This window comes from Aspergillus pseudonomiae (genome assembly GCF_009193645.1).
Source record: "Aspergillus pseudonomiae strain CBS 119388 unplaced genomic scaffold BDV37scaffold_4, whole genome shotgun sequence".
Taxonomy (NCBI): Eukaryota; Fungi; Ascomycota; class Eurotiomycetes; order Eurotiales; family Aspergillaceae; genus Aspergillus; species Aspergillus pseudonomiae.
In genome coordinates this window covers 75855-90450 of record NW_022475996.1, presented here as the reverse complement: position 1 = coordinate 90450, position 14596 = coordinate 75855, and the positions used below count along the sequence as shown (strand labels likewise).

At 48.2% G+C, this 14596-nt stretch overlaps 6 protein-coding genes across 6 annotated transcripts; 3 read left to right on the top strand and 3 right to left on the bottom strand.

Moving 5' to 3' along the window:
- Nucleotides 1-89: 89 nt before the first annotated feature.
- BDV37DRAFT_237483 (PLP-dependent cysteine synthase family protein) lies at nucleotides 90-1327 on the bottom strand. The gene has a single exon (XM_032080732.1). It carries the CDS (start codon nucleotides 1180-1182, stop codon nucleotides 232-234), a length of 951 nt encoding a protein of 316 aa, XP_031946193.1. The 5' UTR covers nucleotides 1183-1327; the 3' UTR covers nucleotides 90-231.
- A 1732-nt stretch (nucleotides 1328-3059) lies between these two features.
- Nucleotides 3060-4573, top strand: BDV37DRAFT_294466 (MFS general substrate transporter; the record flags this gene model as incomplete). The annotated part of the gene is made up of 4 exons (XM_032089637.1): nucleotides 3060-3154; nucleotides 3213-3774; nucleotides 3838-3983; nucleotides 4022-4573. 4 exons carry the CDS (start codon nucleotides 3060-3062, stop codon nucleotides 4521-4523), a joined length of 1305 nt encoding a protein of 434 aa, XP_031946192.1. The 3' UTR covers nucleotides 4524-4573.
- A 1039-nt stretch (nucleotides 4574-5612) lies between these two features.
- BDV37DRAFT_294464 (amino acid/polyamine transporter I) lies at nucleotides 5613-7822 on the top strand (the record flags this gene model as incomplete). The annotated part of the gene is made up of 8 exons (XM_032089636.1): nucleotides 5613-5643; nucleotides 5699-5843; nucleotides 5896-6119; nucleotides 6178-6542; nucleotides 6605-6706; nucleotides 6767-6926; nucleotides 6987-7297; nucleotides 7361-7822. 8 exons carry the CDS (start codon nucleotides 5613-5615, stop codon nucleotides 7598-7600), a joined length of 1578 nt encoding a protein of 525 aa, XP_031946191.1. The 3' UTR covers nucleotides 7601-7822.
- Nucleotides 7583-9077, bottom strand: BDV37DRAFT_294462 (FAD-dependent oxidoreductase). The gene has a single exon (XM_032089635.1). It carries the CDS (start codon nucleotides 9023-9025, stop codon nucleotides 7814-7816), a length of 1212 nt encoding a protein of 403 aa, XP_031946190.1. The 5' UTR covers nucleotides 9026-9077; the 3' UTR covers nucleotides 7583-7813.
- A 241-nt stretch (nucleotides 9078-9318) lies between these two features.
- Nucleotides 9319-10911, top strand: BDV37DRAFT_237480 (uncharacterized protein). Its single transcript, XM_032080731.1, has one exon. The coding sequence runs from the start codon at nucleotides 9953-9955 to the stop codon at nucleotides 10712-10714; it is 762 nt and encodes a 253-aa protein (XP_031946189.1). The 5' UTR covers nucleotides 9319-9952; the 3' UTR covers nucleotides 10715-10911.
- A 46-nt stretch (nucleotides 10912-10957) lies between these two features.
- BDV37DRAFT_136663 (Zn(II)2Cys6 transcription factor) lies at nucleotides 10958-12816 on the bottom strand. The gene is made up of 2 exons (XM_032078788.1): nucleotides 12488-12816; nucleotides 10958-12415 (listed from the first exon to the last, which is right to left on the bottom strand). Exons 1-2 carry the CDS (start codon nucleotides 12586-12588, stop codon nucleotides 11023-11025), a joined length of 1494 nt encoding a protein of 497 aa, XP_031946188.1. The 5' UTR covers nucleotides 12589-12816; the 3' UTR covers nucleotides 10958-11022.
- Between the last annotated feature and the right edge of the window lie 1780 nt (nucleotides 12817-14596).

The following is a 14596-nucleotide window of genomic DNA, read 5'->3' as shown; positions in this document are numbered from 1 at the left end:
TACTATGGTAAGCATTTACTAGCTTTCATTTCCAAGGGTTTTCCATTACAGATCCACAGCTAGGAGGACCATGTCTTGGCAGTTTGGGGTATAGAGAAAAGGAATGAACTCGGCTATTACATGGGATTATCTACTGAACCAAAGACTCGAAATGTAAGCTTAGCTTAACATTTCATTGCAGTAAACACTTGTCCACTCATCTGGATCTTAAAAGAACAAAAATAAGGCTTTTTACTCCGCTGTGTAGAGGTTGCCTCGCACATATTTCAGACCCGTGTCACAAGCAACGGTAACCACAACTTTTCCAGGCCCTAGTTGTTTTGCCAGCTCAATCCCGGCTACTACATTGAGGCCTGTAGAGGTCCCTGCCAAAATGCCCTCTTCCTTTGCCAGGCGCCGTGACATGGCACGGGCCTCCGATTCCTCAACTGCAAGGGCACTGTCGTATAGCTGTTTGTCCAAGATCGGTGGAAGGAATCCAATTCCAATACCTTCCACCGAGTGTAGGCCGCCGTGGCCTTTAGTGATAGCAGGCGCTGAAGCAGGTTCCAGGACAGTCACCCTGCAGTGCGGTTGACTTTCTTTCAAGACTTTGGCCACGCCCATGACCATTCCTGCACCACCCACTGCACCGCAGAATGCATCAATGCCCTCCGGAATTTGCTCCAGAAGCTCACGACCTAGCCCTTCGTAACCGACAAGGACATCTGGGTTGTTGAACTGGTCTGCGTAATAGTAATCTTCCCCCTGGGAGAGTTCCTTCGCCCGGTCACGCATAGCCGGAATCAATTCAGGCGTGATCTTCCCGCTTGGGCTGTGGACGATATCCACCGTCGCTCCAAACGCGGACATCGTCTTCAACTTTTCCTCTGCGAACGCGTCGGATGATACAACAAGGAACCTGTACCCTTTGATTGCACAAACAAAGGCGAGTGAAGACCCAGTACTGCCGCCGGTGGCTTCAACCACAGTCATCCCGGGTCTCAGATCACCTCGTCGTTCGGCTTCTTCGATCACAGAACGGGCCATGCGGTCTTTATAGGAGCCTGTGGGATTCAAGCCCTCCAGCTTGACAAAAACACGGGCGCAGCCATCTGGAACCACGTGGTGCAGCTCGACGCATGGTGTTTTCCCGACCGCGTCGAGTATATTGCGAGTAGAGGTGATGGTTGGCATGGTCATTCGCAGGGAGGGCTCAACAAAAAGCGTCAAACGTTGATGTATAATATTTATACTTGGGAAGTTTGGCTACAGTACCAGCCAAGTTGACTGAAACTATTCCCCAAAATGCCAAGCCACGATCTTTCGCCTTATGGGTGGACTCAGCTTTCAGTTATGATAAAGACACAAACTGCAATTATACGTCGTTTCTTGGAGTATGGCCCGTTGTCTATTCTTTTACACGCAATCCGTACCCACAATAGTGCTACTGCATGTATCATAGAGGATCGTTCCGAAAATCTGCTGGTACATAATGTGGATCAGTGGCCCAATCCTAAATCTATAAAGGAGCATATGACCTTACCTGATACAAAGTTGGTACAGGGCACGTGGCAAAACTGCAAATTTTCTCTTCCCCTGCCTATTTGATTCGCAAACTTGAGAACATTCGAGACCTATGGAAGAGCTCAAACCGTACCTATTTGCCCCAGAGACTTGGCCTTCGAGAATGCTTGGCAATATGGGGAATGACTGGCTCCCTTGCTTTCCATATTCTGGCTCATGAAAATGACAAATGCTTATTCCTACTGGCGATCTCCGACCTTGATCAGACTTGGTCACCGGAGATTGCACCTAGCTCCCCGGTTGAACTAGGCAAAGGCGATTAGTTAGGTAGCTATAGTTAACTATAAAGAAGTATGAGGGTTTACCACTCTATAGGAAGATGTAAAGGGATCTCGGGTGATGCGGATGGCTTTATTGTCATTTAATGTCATTTTAATCTCATTTGTTGTGCTTTGTCTTTTTTCAAACTCATTTGATATCAGGAAAATCTCTTGAAGAGTTTGCAAGCACCGTGGTTGACCGTGTAATCTCCCAAGAACAAGTGGAGGACGACATCGAAAGAGGCTGTGCTAATATAGAACAAATTGTTTGCGAGATCATTGGACAGGGTACTGCGAAAGTCAACCGGACACTAATATTTGCAAGTACAGATATTCACCGGTTCACTTTATATAGCGGCCTCTTTGTGTCTTTTAGTAGCTGGATAACGGGCTATCAGTGCGCACTCCAGAGCTGCAAAGGAAGATTATGGCATGGAAGAGAGTCCTATTGCGCAATATATAGTCAAGATATAACTCCAGCGCTCAGATAAGCCAATTTGGCCAGGGCTGTTCAGCCTGTGGTGACATATCAAAAGTCTCCAGACACGCAATTCTACCCCCATTAATCAAAATGAGAGGGCAGGTTCAAAGATGTATATATTTTCTCACATAAACTAATGGTCACACTTGAAATCATTCACAAGTCTATATTTTCATAACCCGAGGACCTCTATGAATGATTAGCAAGATATAATATACGATACATTGAAACTATGGACTTCTAGCGATTTTCGACAGTATAAATCAGAGGCAGCCTTGATTCCCGGGACTAGGGCTTGAGGAGGCCCTCTCTATCCTGAGACCTTCTAAATCCAAGTATTGAGAACCTCCGAACTTGCGTTGATATTGGTCCTACGAGAACTTAGTGAAAAAAAAGCATTGCGTTCTCCAAAATGCCCAGCCTCGAGGCGATTGATTGACCCCACTGCGGGCCCACCAAAAAGGCGCATCCATACACCATTCCCAAGGCGGTCCACGAGAACGACGCCCTATAGTTAACTATGTTGATCTCCGGCTGATAAAGACACGCCGGGGAGATTTGGATTTCTCCGGCCGCTTTTGCTTGAAACATTTCCACAGTACTCCTATCCTTGAAGCTTTTAAGCACTGAAGTCTCCACTGACTCAAGTGCTTAATTTCTATGGTTCAATATGTCCTAATTGACCTTTCCAATCTGTTCTACTGGACTCGGGCTACTCTGGTATTAGGAAACGTTGGACTGAGGATAGTACCATGACAACGCCAGCAGACAATGAGCAGCCATGTAATGTTCCAGAGAAAGGTCCCCCGGAGAGCAATCCACAGACGCCCCGCGAGCCTTCCAACTTGTAAGTACTGAGGTATCCCCTAGCTAGTTAATTTTTCACTCGGGCCGAGCTTACACAGAGACAGGCGAAAGCTCCTCATTATCGTCGCTGCCTTTATGCTCAATTTCTCCGGCTGTAGGCTCCTCTTCAGCTTTGGTATATACCAATCTCTTTACGAGGACATGTCGCGAAAGGAGAATAATCCATTCACCGGTGCTTCGTCGGCCGAGATTTCGTTGATCGGGAGCATAGCTGCAGCTTTCATGAAACTTGGTGCACCATATGTCGTGGCATGGTGCAAGTACCTCAGCCCCCAGCGAGTGGTCTTTGTGGGAGGGCTCATATACGGGGTTGCCAGTGTTCTTGCCAGTTTTGGTCAAGCCTTGTGGCATTTCCAACTCACTCAAGGGCTGTTGATTGGTATCGGTACCTGCCTTTCCTTTATGCCATCTATGGCAGCCCCACCGAGCTGGTTCGGAAAATATCGCGGACTGAACATGGGCATTATTTCCGCCGGAACCGGTATCGGGGGTCTTGTGTGGTCTCCAATACTAACAGCATGTATTCAGAATCTTGGGTTCCGAAATACACTCCGTCTGACAGGCTGTATTTGCACTGTTCTGATTTGTGCATCGGGCGCTGTTCTGAGCTGGGAACCCAAGATGGCTGCGAAGCTTCAGGAAGAGACCCTGAAACAGTCTTAGGTTTCTGGTCTTCTGAAGGTCCCCTTTCCTCCTCGGGAAATCGTTACAACGCGCAAGTTCGTCGCCCAGAGCCTCAATGCTGTTTTGCAAAGCGCGGCATACTATACGCCTATTTTCTACATTGCGGCCTATTCCAAAACCCTTGGGTACAGTGACGCCAAGGTTCAAATTTCACCGTATTGAGCAATGCCTGCAATGCTATTGGGAAAGTCGGGGTTGGCTTCGTGGCAGACAAAATAGGACGACTCGACTCATTCTTTCTGACGACTCTTCTGAGCTCCGTGTCTACAGCAGGCTTATGGGTTCCAAGCACTGTTATCGGTACCACGAACAAATCATCCGGAAGAGGTCTTTTTATTGGATTCACTATCCTTTACGGCCTCTTTGCGAGCGCATATATTGGCTTGTTCTCACCCGCCTTGGTTGAGTTCTTTGGAATGGAAAATATGCCGCGAATAACGGGGATTATGTACTTCCTGCAGGGGGCGGCAGGATTTGTTGGAACGCCAGTCGTTGGTGTCCTAGTAGGATCTCTAGGAGGAAATCTGGCACCAGAAAACTATGTATATATGGCGGTCTTTGTGGGAGCATTGATGGTTGCATCAACTGTAACCGTCTTCTGGGCTCGCATGGAAGTCATGGTAGAACGCATGCAGGGCGGGACACAATGGCTGTGGAGATTGTAATTACTATCAAAATGTACTAAGATCGAGTGTCAGAAGGATAGTTCCCGTTGTCGTCGTCCATCTCACATCTTTCTCGTCATAAACATAGCCCTAGTTAATACTAAGACTGAAGGTATTTTCCAGCGTCTGCAGTTTGGTAAGTACGTCCTTAACTCTCCAACCAAGATAGTACTGGAATTCATAAAAACGTGATGCCTGGGCTCGATATTCACTGGCACCTGAGATCTTTAATCTGAGCTTGATTCTACAGGTTCCAATAGAAGCCCGGTGTTCTAGAAGGGCAATGAGGGTTGTATTGCTACGATTAGAGACGGGAGAGTCTCGTAACGAACAAATGTCTGGAGACTCATAAACTGCGCTATTGTTGTTCTTAACGCGAACGCGATTCCCCTATTTTTTACCACTCATCGGTGCGAAAACTTTCCGCAGGATCAAGCTATCCAGGGCTGATTTGCCATCTAATTAGATTGCAGACGACATAACACCGGTTTACGTTGTAAAGACCACGTTTTCAAGAAGGCCTGATGCCAATTTTCGAGTTGGGCTGCAAGGACTTCCGTGATTTAATTGCCATACCCTGGCGTTGAACCTCAGGGATGGTAAATTCATGGTGGTCAACAATAGGCTAAGATCGTCATGACCATCTTGTGTCAAGGAATATTCCTAGTGTCCTCAACATAAATTTAACTGTAGAATTTCCATAAGGATCACCCTTAATTTATGAGAATCTGCCGGTAATAAATTTCACTACCGTTTTTTAATTGACAGGGGGAGATTAAAATCAAGCTAATAATCGGTGGTGGTGGCCGCGCCGGTGCGATGACACCATCGCGAGCATATCTGAAGCCATGCATTAGCAACCTCTCGGCCAACCACCGACTACCTATCACACCCTGTTACTGGAGATCATGTGGGATCATCTAAGCCTTTCAGGCTTGATGTGATTCAACCATGATAACTTTGCTGTCACGCAATTGCATGGCATTTCCTCTCATTGTGGGGAAAGCTAAAGCATATAAATGCGCAACAGATCAACGCGAACACATAAAACGGTACCCGAAGAGTATTTTGCACATCGACAGTAGCAAAATGGGACAATACGATGACACGATAACTTGGGGTAGGCAGAAACCGATCTCAGAGAAAGGAATACCTGCTCAGCTCCTTTCTCATAGTGCGCTCACGAAACGAAGACTCCGATAATGACCATCTCAAATCGCAAGACTCCTTGCACGTGGTTGAGTCGCATATCCTTCAGGAAAGAAAGATTGGTACATTCGGAGCAATCTCTCTAGTCGTTAATAAGATCATTGGGGCTGGGTATGTGATATTTTCGGTTACTCTAGAACTCGCCGTTGTTAATCTTTACAAGGATATCTTCAACTCCAGCTACTATTTACAAGCTCAGTGGAAGTGTCGGCATGGCTTTAGTACTCTGGGTCATTGCGGGCATGATCTCTACGTGTGGTGCGATGGTAATGCTGGAGTTTGGAAGCGGCATCCCCCGGTCTGGGGGTATCAAGATTTACCTTGAACGATCATTTTCCCCTAAGCTTCTGCAAACATGCGTATATCTCTTTTATTGTGTTTTCCTTCGTGAGTAACACGCTCCAACTCATTCGATTCTGTGGGTACTTATCTGGGTACTGGTCAGAGGTCTCCGCCAGTAACGCTATTACGTCCTCCTCCTACCTTCTTCTTGCTGGAGGTGTCGAATCAACTACGTGGAAACTTCGTGGTGTAGCCATTGCTGCTGCTGCCTTTGCAGTGGGTCTTCATACTATCGCTCCAAGAGTCGGAAGAGGATTGCAAGATCTCCTCAGCGCAGTCAAGCTCTTCACCTTACTTTTCATCGTGTGCACTGGCTTTGCTGCTCTTGCAGGTCACCGTAGGGTGCCCGATCCTCACAATTTCGATATCCACACATCATTTAAAGGCACGTCAAACAATGGTTATAATATCGGCACTGCGCTTCTGGATGCAATCTTTTCATTCCAAGGTTATGATAATGTCAATGCGGTATGGCCTATCCCCCGTTGAGAATCCTTCGGTTCTCTCACTGAGATATGTTGCATTCTTAGGTATTATCGGAGGTGAAGAATCCACAGAAGACTCTTCGTATTGCCCTTCCATCGGCAATGGGAATAATCACCGTTCTTTATCTTCTAGCAAACGTAGCCTACGTACGTGTCACTTCCATACATCATTCAAAGGATTTCTACTGATAGATTTCACGAGAGCAGTTCGCTGCGGTACCGACAGAGGAGTTTACCAACTCCAATATCACAATAGCGGCATCGCTATTCAGGAATGTATTCGGAAACTCGGCCGCAACAAAAGCTCTTCCTGCCCTTGTTGCCATTTCGGCCGTGGGCCATCTGCTCGGTATCGCATATACCGTCCGTAAGTCTCTGCCTGTGTGCGATAGGCTGGGAATCTGGAAGCTAACCTTTCTACGTACAGCTCGCGTCCTACAAGAGCTTGCCAAAGATGGAATAACCCCCTTCCCTAATATCATGATGCAGAACCGCCCTTTCCGGACGCCCGTTGTTGCGTTGGCCGTCCATCTAGGAGTCACAATACTATTCATCTGTGCGCCCCCGGCAGGCGATGCTTTCAATTTCATTGTCAGCTTGAGTTCATATCCAACGACCTTCCTCCTGGCATGCATCACAGTGGGGTTAATCAAGCTCCGACTCACCAAGGACGAGAGCTGGGCCTCGTCGTTCTCCGCTCCATGGGTGGTGATTGCATTCTATCTTGCAGGTAGCATAGTGAGTCCTCCATCATACCCTAGAATATCCTATCTTCCTAGCCACTTTTCTAACTGTACGAAGTTCCTGCTTATTATGCCTTTCATCCCACCACCGAATGGAAAGGGAAGCACTAACCTTCCCTACTGGCTAAGCCCCGTAGTAGCTTTGGCTATCTTGTCACTGGGTATTATATATTATCTTCTGCGGTTTATTCTATTCCCTTGGGTCTTCAGGTATACATTGCAGCCTATTGCCGTGGAGCTTAGTGATGGATCTCAAGTTACTAGATATAGGATTCGAAAAATTAGCGAAACAAGCTAGATGCCGATGGCTTACTATAGGTTTTGTGGTATTTTTGCTCGGAAAGTTCTACAGAACAAGCAGATAACACATGTACGATCAAAGGTAGATAAGTGGGCATGACTAGTATATCACTCTGATACGTTCAAGGCAGCATCATCACTGATCACGCCAGTTGCAAAGACAAAGAGCCAACTGAATGAACAGGAGGTATAAAAGGAAAAACAACAACAGCTATAGATCAACCATTTCACACTCCTCAACCGGCCTCAGTCCAAAGGTCTTCAGACCACTATGCCAACTCCTCCCAAGAGCCGTCTTTGCAAACTCTCTCATATCACTCTCATAACCACCAATCACACCCCCATCGATATTCTCGATGCCACCAGCATCGACAATTGTCCTAGCCAGATCCGCCGAATCCCTGAGGGCTGTAACGAGGCCCAAGGCTCCCGTTGGCGGCATTACGTGAATTGCATCACCCAGCAGCGTCACCCGCGGTGAAACATCCCAGACGGGAAGATCTAAGGGAGCAGATGAGAGTCTTAACGTCGATGCTTGTCCCTTACCCTGCATCTCAAAGACGGCCCGTAGCCCAGGGCTCCAGCTTTTCGTTATACGGATCGCCAGATCCGCTGCTTCATCATTGCTAAGACACAGCAGCTCCTCATCCGGAATGCCTAACCTCGAAGAATGGGTCCCAAGAACCCAGTAAACATACGGACTCGGAAGCTCAGGCTCAGAGATAATATGCGCATTCGGGAACCACGTGGATTCGAAAAGCAGATACACCTGCCCCTCTGAGACAGTGTCATCAATGGCTATATTCATTCCTCGTTGATATTGCTCTGGGAACCTCGCAAGAAACTCCGGCGTTATGGGTGTCTTTCCATACAAGGCACGCATCCCTGTGTCGATGACCTTGGCCCCCGGGATAAGCTGTTTGCGAACGCGAGATCGCACACCATCCGCACCGACGAGAATAGCACCATCCTCGACACTCCCGTCTGTAAAATGCGCAGAAACCTTGTCGTCGTGCAGCGTGTAATGATCGAGCGCCTTCCCGAAGAACACATCGTCTTTCAGCCCCGTAAGAAGTACTTTTCGGAACGTGGTCCGGTCAACAGTATACGGTTTGGGACCTTTGATAGGAGGGGGTCCTATACGGCGTGCGGCATCCACGGGCGACCCGTCCGGTTTGACCTGGACCCCAAATGCGAGACCAGCGGCACATGTCTGCTCGAAAAGCGTGTATATTTCTGGTGTCAAGGCGTATTGGAGCGCGTAGATCCCGTCCTCACTGATCCGCAGTCGGTACCCTTGCGGCCGATAGTCGATCTCTGCGTCTTTTTCGAACAGCTTGAAGGGGATATTGTGTTTTTTGAGGGCTTGTGCTAAACAGAGACCTCCTAGACCGCCACCGATGATCAGAATCGGCCAGGACATGCTGTTCTATCTTGGACTTGGTCCTATTTCTGGATGCTGCGGTACGTTCAACGCTTTGTGAATGTATATAAGACAACAATTACTACATGTTTGAACGGCAGAGGCTCAACCTGCCTTTATGTCTTGTGAGCTTTGGACTTTACGAATACTCTCGCGTGACAAACAATGACAAACAATATCGGGTCGGTCTGATAGATTCCGATCGAGATACTCTTCCTACCCAACGGCCAATTACCACAACAATGGCGTTGTTGGGTCGGAGGATTTTGCCCGATCGCCCGACATAGCTCGTAGCGGCTTCTCATCGACATGCTGGAAACGGCGTAGGATGGAACCTGCTTAGTCGCCCCACTTAATCACTAGCATTGAGGGCGTATTCCCTGATTCGTGGAATCTCGTCTTCATGCCATTCGAACATTCCATTGATTGGCCCCGTCCGTACATGAGAGAACTCGGCAGTTTATCGGGACCTTGTCGATCCGTATGCTCCTCCGAATGGCCAGACAGCTATAGCACACCTCAAGGAGCATAGTACGTGGATCTCGACACATCTCCACTGATTTCTCTCCTAGTGTGTCGACTCTAGTTCTATCCTGCACAAACTCTCCTCTAAAAGGAACTGCGAATGGTATCACAGAAAATCATGGCTGTGCTCTGCGCCCGACGCGGAAAAAGGCGCTAAGCCCGTATTATCCGCAAACCAGTTACGATATGGTCGCATCTGCCGCGACTCACTCGAGGCCGAGGGATATGATAGAAGTTGGAAGACTCTTTAAGGGCACTCAAATCCTCGTGACACGATAACTATCACGTGGTGAGGATGACACTGGATAAATTGTCAGCCTTACGTCTTACACGCATATCATAAATCTCTCGATCAAACTCTCGCTCACAAACGAAATAGGAAATAGACATCTCACAGCCAAAATGTCCAAGTCACAGTACCGAGATGGCGAGGATGACATCCCCTCGTACGAAGAAAGCGTCCGATCGTCCACCGCACAGAGACCACCCTACAACATGAGACCCGACGTAACAGCACCACTCCATCGCCATCTAGATGCGAGTCGCGTCCAGCGTGTGCATTCTCTCCTCGAGCAATATGTCGATCCACTTCTTGCTGAGCAAGGGTCGTCGGGGCTGTACCAAACCACGTTCATTTTCATTCCCTCCAATGTCACATCTCTACACCCCAGAGAAAAGAGTAGCTACTCCACGCCTAAAGCGCCAGAGCCGGTCGGATTTCCTACCTCGACAGTGGTCAAGCTTGTTCAGCTGGAGGGTGAGGCACATACGATGGAGTTCTGGAGGCAGCCGGCCGTGTTGCGGGAATTGGAGTCCTCGCTTCGAGCTAGGCTTGCGGCGAGTGGCCATCATGTTGAGGGCCAGGAAGGAGTTCCCACGTCTGCTAAAGAAACCGAATCGCTAAAGTCGAATAACGACAATAAGCCTAAACAGAAGAAGTCGCTCTGGGGTAGACTGACAGGCAACTCTGAGGCTGTTATTGTGGACCGGAAGCTGGGTTGGCGTGCCGACGACGGAGAGACTCCCGGTCGCAAATTGCCCAGGGACCAGGTCAGAGTTATCGTGGAGTGGAAGGAGGTTTGTCTGCGCGTGGAGAATGACCTGGGTCTATACGATAATTGCAACGCACCGGGAATTTGTCTCTCTGTGGAGGTCGGGGAGTAGGTGTTTGTTGCACAACTGCGTCTGCGGGAGCTATTATGGACCCGGGAAGCGGCATACGGACAAGTGTCGAGATACCTGCACTCATGCGCCTTTAGTCTTATTGTATATACAAAATCCTAATACAGCTTGAGGCGGCTTCATAGGTCCGGCAAATGCTTTGCACGTGTACTGTAAACACGACCTAGTTCATTCCTATAGTGATAAGCGGAGATCTACAGTATATCATCTTCCTCATATATCGAGCTATGAGTCACTTTTAAATGTGTTCATCTACCATAACTATACCATCTGATCCCATTAATCTATGACTAAAATGGACAAAGTCTATCGCCAGCATCATGCTCTGCGCTGAACTTCGCCAATAGGCTACGAACAGCAGATTCAGTCGCTTTAGCATCCCACAACCCGTCTCGGCCTGGTAGGTTGGGGTGTTGCAGGAGGAACAGCGCAGTCTTCAATGTGTCCTGGCGAGTCGTCCTGAGACAGGCGTGTAGCAGACCCCCAACAAGCTGCGTCGATAATGTAAAGGGCCGACTTCTGGTGGCAGTATATTGTGGCGACGTATTAAGAAGAATCGACATCTCTGAGAGGGCAGCGTCAATCCAGTCGTCGGGAGCTGGTTGGGACTGAGAGGTTTTTAAAGGCGATACAGGACGGATGATGCTGGACAACTGCCCACAAGGCCAGGGAAAACGTTGGAGGATTACGGCGTAGTACATTTGTGCTTGTATACGCAGCAACAATATACGCTTAGCAACTCTTTCTTCGCTGCCTTCGTATAGCTTATCTACCGCGGTCAGGTACCGTTGAAGCTGCCCCTCTAGGACCCCTCTCTCGTGTAGTACCTGTGGAGGTATTTCCGATAACGGGTTATGCTTGACTTTGGCATTAATTGCAAGGTGTCTGGCTATCCAATTTTGAAGCTTAAGAAGCACAGCCTCGCTCTGAGAAACATCGATAAAAGTCTCAGGAACAACGTTCTGCGTGCCACATGTTTCGCTTGGGGATGTCAAGGCGAGTCTAGGAAGTCCCCGTTGTTGATCGTAGACACTGGCCTGAACATCCAGACATGAGAGCAAAGCTGCCAGATGGGGAATAATATCATCGGGTTTGGACAACGATGACGAGTCGTTTTGACATCGCTGCAAGAGAGTCAGGCTAAGGTCAAGATGCTTGATCGCTTGCTTGGTATTTCCAATGAGAGCCTCAAAGGCATAAAACAGAACACTACAGGTAAGCGCGACTTCTGGCAAAGCACCCGGGGAGGAAAGATAGGTCGTCAGCTGTCGATGGCACTTGGCGATGCGCTGTAAGGTCTTCAAAGGTGGAAGTTTGTCATTATTGTAGCCAGATAATTCCCCAGATAGGTGATTCTGGTAAAGAGAACTGAAGGTCACCAATGCATTACGAATGACGGGCTCATGATGGCTTCGTTGCAGGATTAAAGTGGTCCACAAGGTCGGATCGGTATACGTTGATAAGCTCTCGGCAGCTTGGCAGCAGTAATAGTGTAACAGCTGCCTATCTGCCTGGCTACCAGGAACTTTGAATGGGATGCAATATGAGTTGATCGAGGCTGGCCTCCAAGTCCACTTCTGCACCAATGCTGAGTTGTCGGACGGATATCCGTCGCAGTGACGGCCGGTGCTGGTGCATCGCAGGCAATCAGGCCTTTGCTCGTCGCATTTTACCCGGCGAATCCTTCACAGGCCGTGAGTCAAGTTAGGCATCTCTCGATCTCACGTAGTGGGGAATGTATCGGCCGCTCCTTACTTGCACGTAAGACAACCAGTCTTGACTTTCGGCGCGCTGCGCCGAGACTTCTTTGTCAATTCAGACACTGAGCCCATCTCACTTGCTGGCTGCTTTCTCATATACGCTAGTTATCAGGAAATACTGGAGGTATCTTTTCAGAATGTCATCATCCTTCGGAATCAGACGTTGAGTCTAAAAATAAAGCCCCCGCTTTGCCTTTCCGAGCCACGTGCATCAGCCACAGCCCTACCTGGAGATGAGGAGGCAAGTGCTCTATATCATCATACTTCATTCTTCATCAAGGCAAATGAACTGAACGTTGCGATGGAGATTTTAGGTATCACAAATTATCATCAGTCATGTCGGTATCCTATGGGCGGATGTATCTAAAAACAAGGGGCAGAGAGTACCCCAGTAAAGTATATATCTCAAACATGGCGTGTCCGTTATCATTGCTAACCATTCGGGCCTATTAAGTACCGGAGGGAAGCAGAAAGAAGAGCCGGAGATGACTTCGAGCATGGGGTGTTACATCGTGAAACTTTGGTTTACTACAGGATGGACCCTTAATCATGCTACGTAAATACATAGGCTACGTCTACTTCAAACTTCCTGCTCTGTCCAACGCAGTCTGCAGGGCAACGTGGCAGATCCACACCCGTGGACCTTCTGGAACATAACGGACCAATTGATTTAAGCATCCTTTGAACAACAAATGTCTTGGCAACTAAATATCGCCACCGCAAAATAAGGGTATCGAGAGTAGTATGCAGATCCGTCGTCATGGGCATCCACCATTAGGAATAAATTAACAACAATCCGCACAGCAGAAACAGCCCGTTGGGAAACTTGGTTCATACGCCGTTAGCTGAGAGGAGAGCGAAAGAAACCAAAGAAAATGAGAAGTAGAAGTGACTTTACTAACCACGAGGAACCATGTTTTACACCGTCTTCCCCCTTCTTGTTGACCAGCTCGGTTTCTATAGCTCTGATCGCATTTTCATATCTCCCATCGCATTTATCCTCTAGGATATTCTTCGCCTGGCGAAGTTCTGACTCTTTCATCCAAGTCAACAGAAACTGCCCCAAACGTGGCCTTTGAATATCAATGGCATCTTCCATTGGCCCTTCGATTCTTTAGTACGCGTTGACGATTGGAGGTATCCAGATAGCTATAAATAGAAAAGACAACAAAGGGAAGATAAGAGTGAAGAATCTAACATACTGTTTACTGTTCTCATTTGCCGGAATGATTTCCAGATCTTCATCTGTTCTTCCTCCCGGGTATGCAGAAAGGCCTGGAATTTGAAAACTTTCTTTCCGACGCGCAAATTCTGCCACCAGAAATACTCATCGCACGAGAGATACTGCTCCAATGCATCACCTAATATGTACTTGGCAAGTCCATCGTCGGGGTAGCCAAACCGATACGGTCCGAGACTGCGGTCCATCTTCCCACCCGCGCGTAGTCAATACAGGGGCACGCAAGACGGAAAAGGGTGGAATCGACAACATACACTGGAATCCTTTACTATCTTACAGAGGTCGGGCGTGGGGAGTGGATCATAATATATGACGTCGTTTCAACAAGCTCGTTGCGAATCTCCTTAGTGTAAGATCCCCTGAGAAGATATGGGCCAGAGGAGGTTGGTCAAGGCTCTAGAGAGTCAGACAGAGTGCCAAGGCGCAGTACCTGACTAAGGAAGGTCAACCGTACTCGTTTAGGGCCGTCGACTCTGCTATTGTGATTGATTTCCCCCTGCCTTTTTGTTCCGTCTTTTACGCGGCAGAGTCCCACTGATAGTCCCCCACACATACTGGACACAGTTTAGATCGCCGCTGAACCCTAGAGCTTAGTTCTTCTAGCGTCGGGGCCCCCTCTTTTGTGCCCTGTTCTTTCTTTTTTTTTAGCAATTTCACTCAGAGATCCTGCTGAACACAGCCCCGTCAAGACACCAATCATAACTGTGCCCCAATGGTTAGCCATGGAATACACTGCCCCGTTTCACTTGGCCGGTGTCCCCTTAAATAATTTTGTTGACTGATTTAAATCTGACGTTAATTGTAATCATCTACTTCGGAGTGAAGTCAAAGCTTTTCACAGTGTCCCACTCGTTTCATGTTACA

Coding starts and splice junctions, on each gene's coding strand:
- BDV37DRAFT_136663 (XM_032078788.1), bottom strand. CDS start 12,588: ATGAGAAAGCAGCCAGCAAGTGAGATGGGCTCAGTGTCTGAATTGACA. Junction 12,416..12,487: donor ACTGGTTGTCTTACGTGCAA/GTAAGGAGCGGC, acceptor CGGCCTGTGAAG/GATTCGCCGGGTAAAATGCG.
- BDV37DRAFT_294462 (XM_032089635.1), bottom strand. CDS start 9,025: ATGTCCTGGCCGATTCTGATCATCGGTGGCGGTCTAGGAGGTCTCTGT.
- BDV37DRAFT_237483 (XM_032080732.1), bottom strand. CDS start 1,182: ATGACCATGCCAACCATCACCTCTACTCGCAATATACTCGACGCGGTC.
- BDV37DRAFT_237480 (XM_032080731.1), top strand. CDS start 9,953: ATGTCCAAGTCACAGTACCGAGATGGCGAGGATGACATCCCCTCGTAC.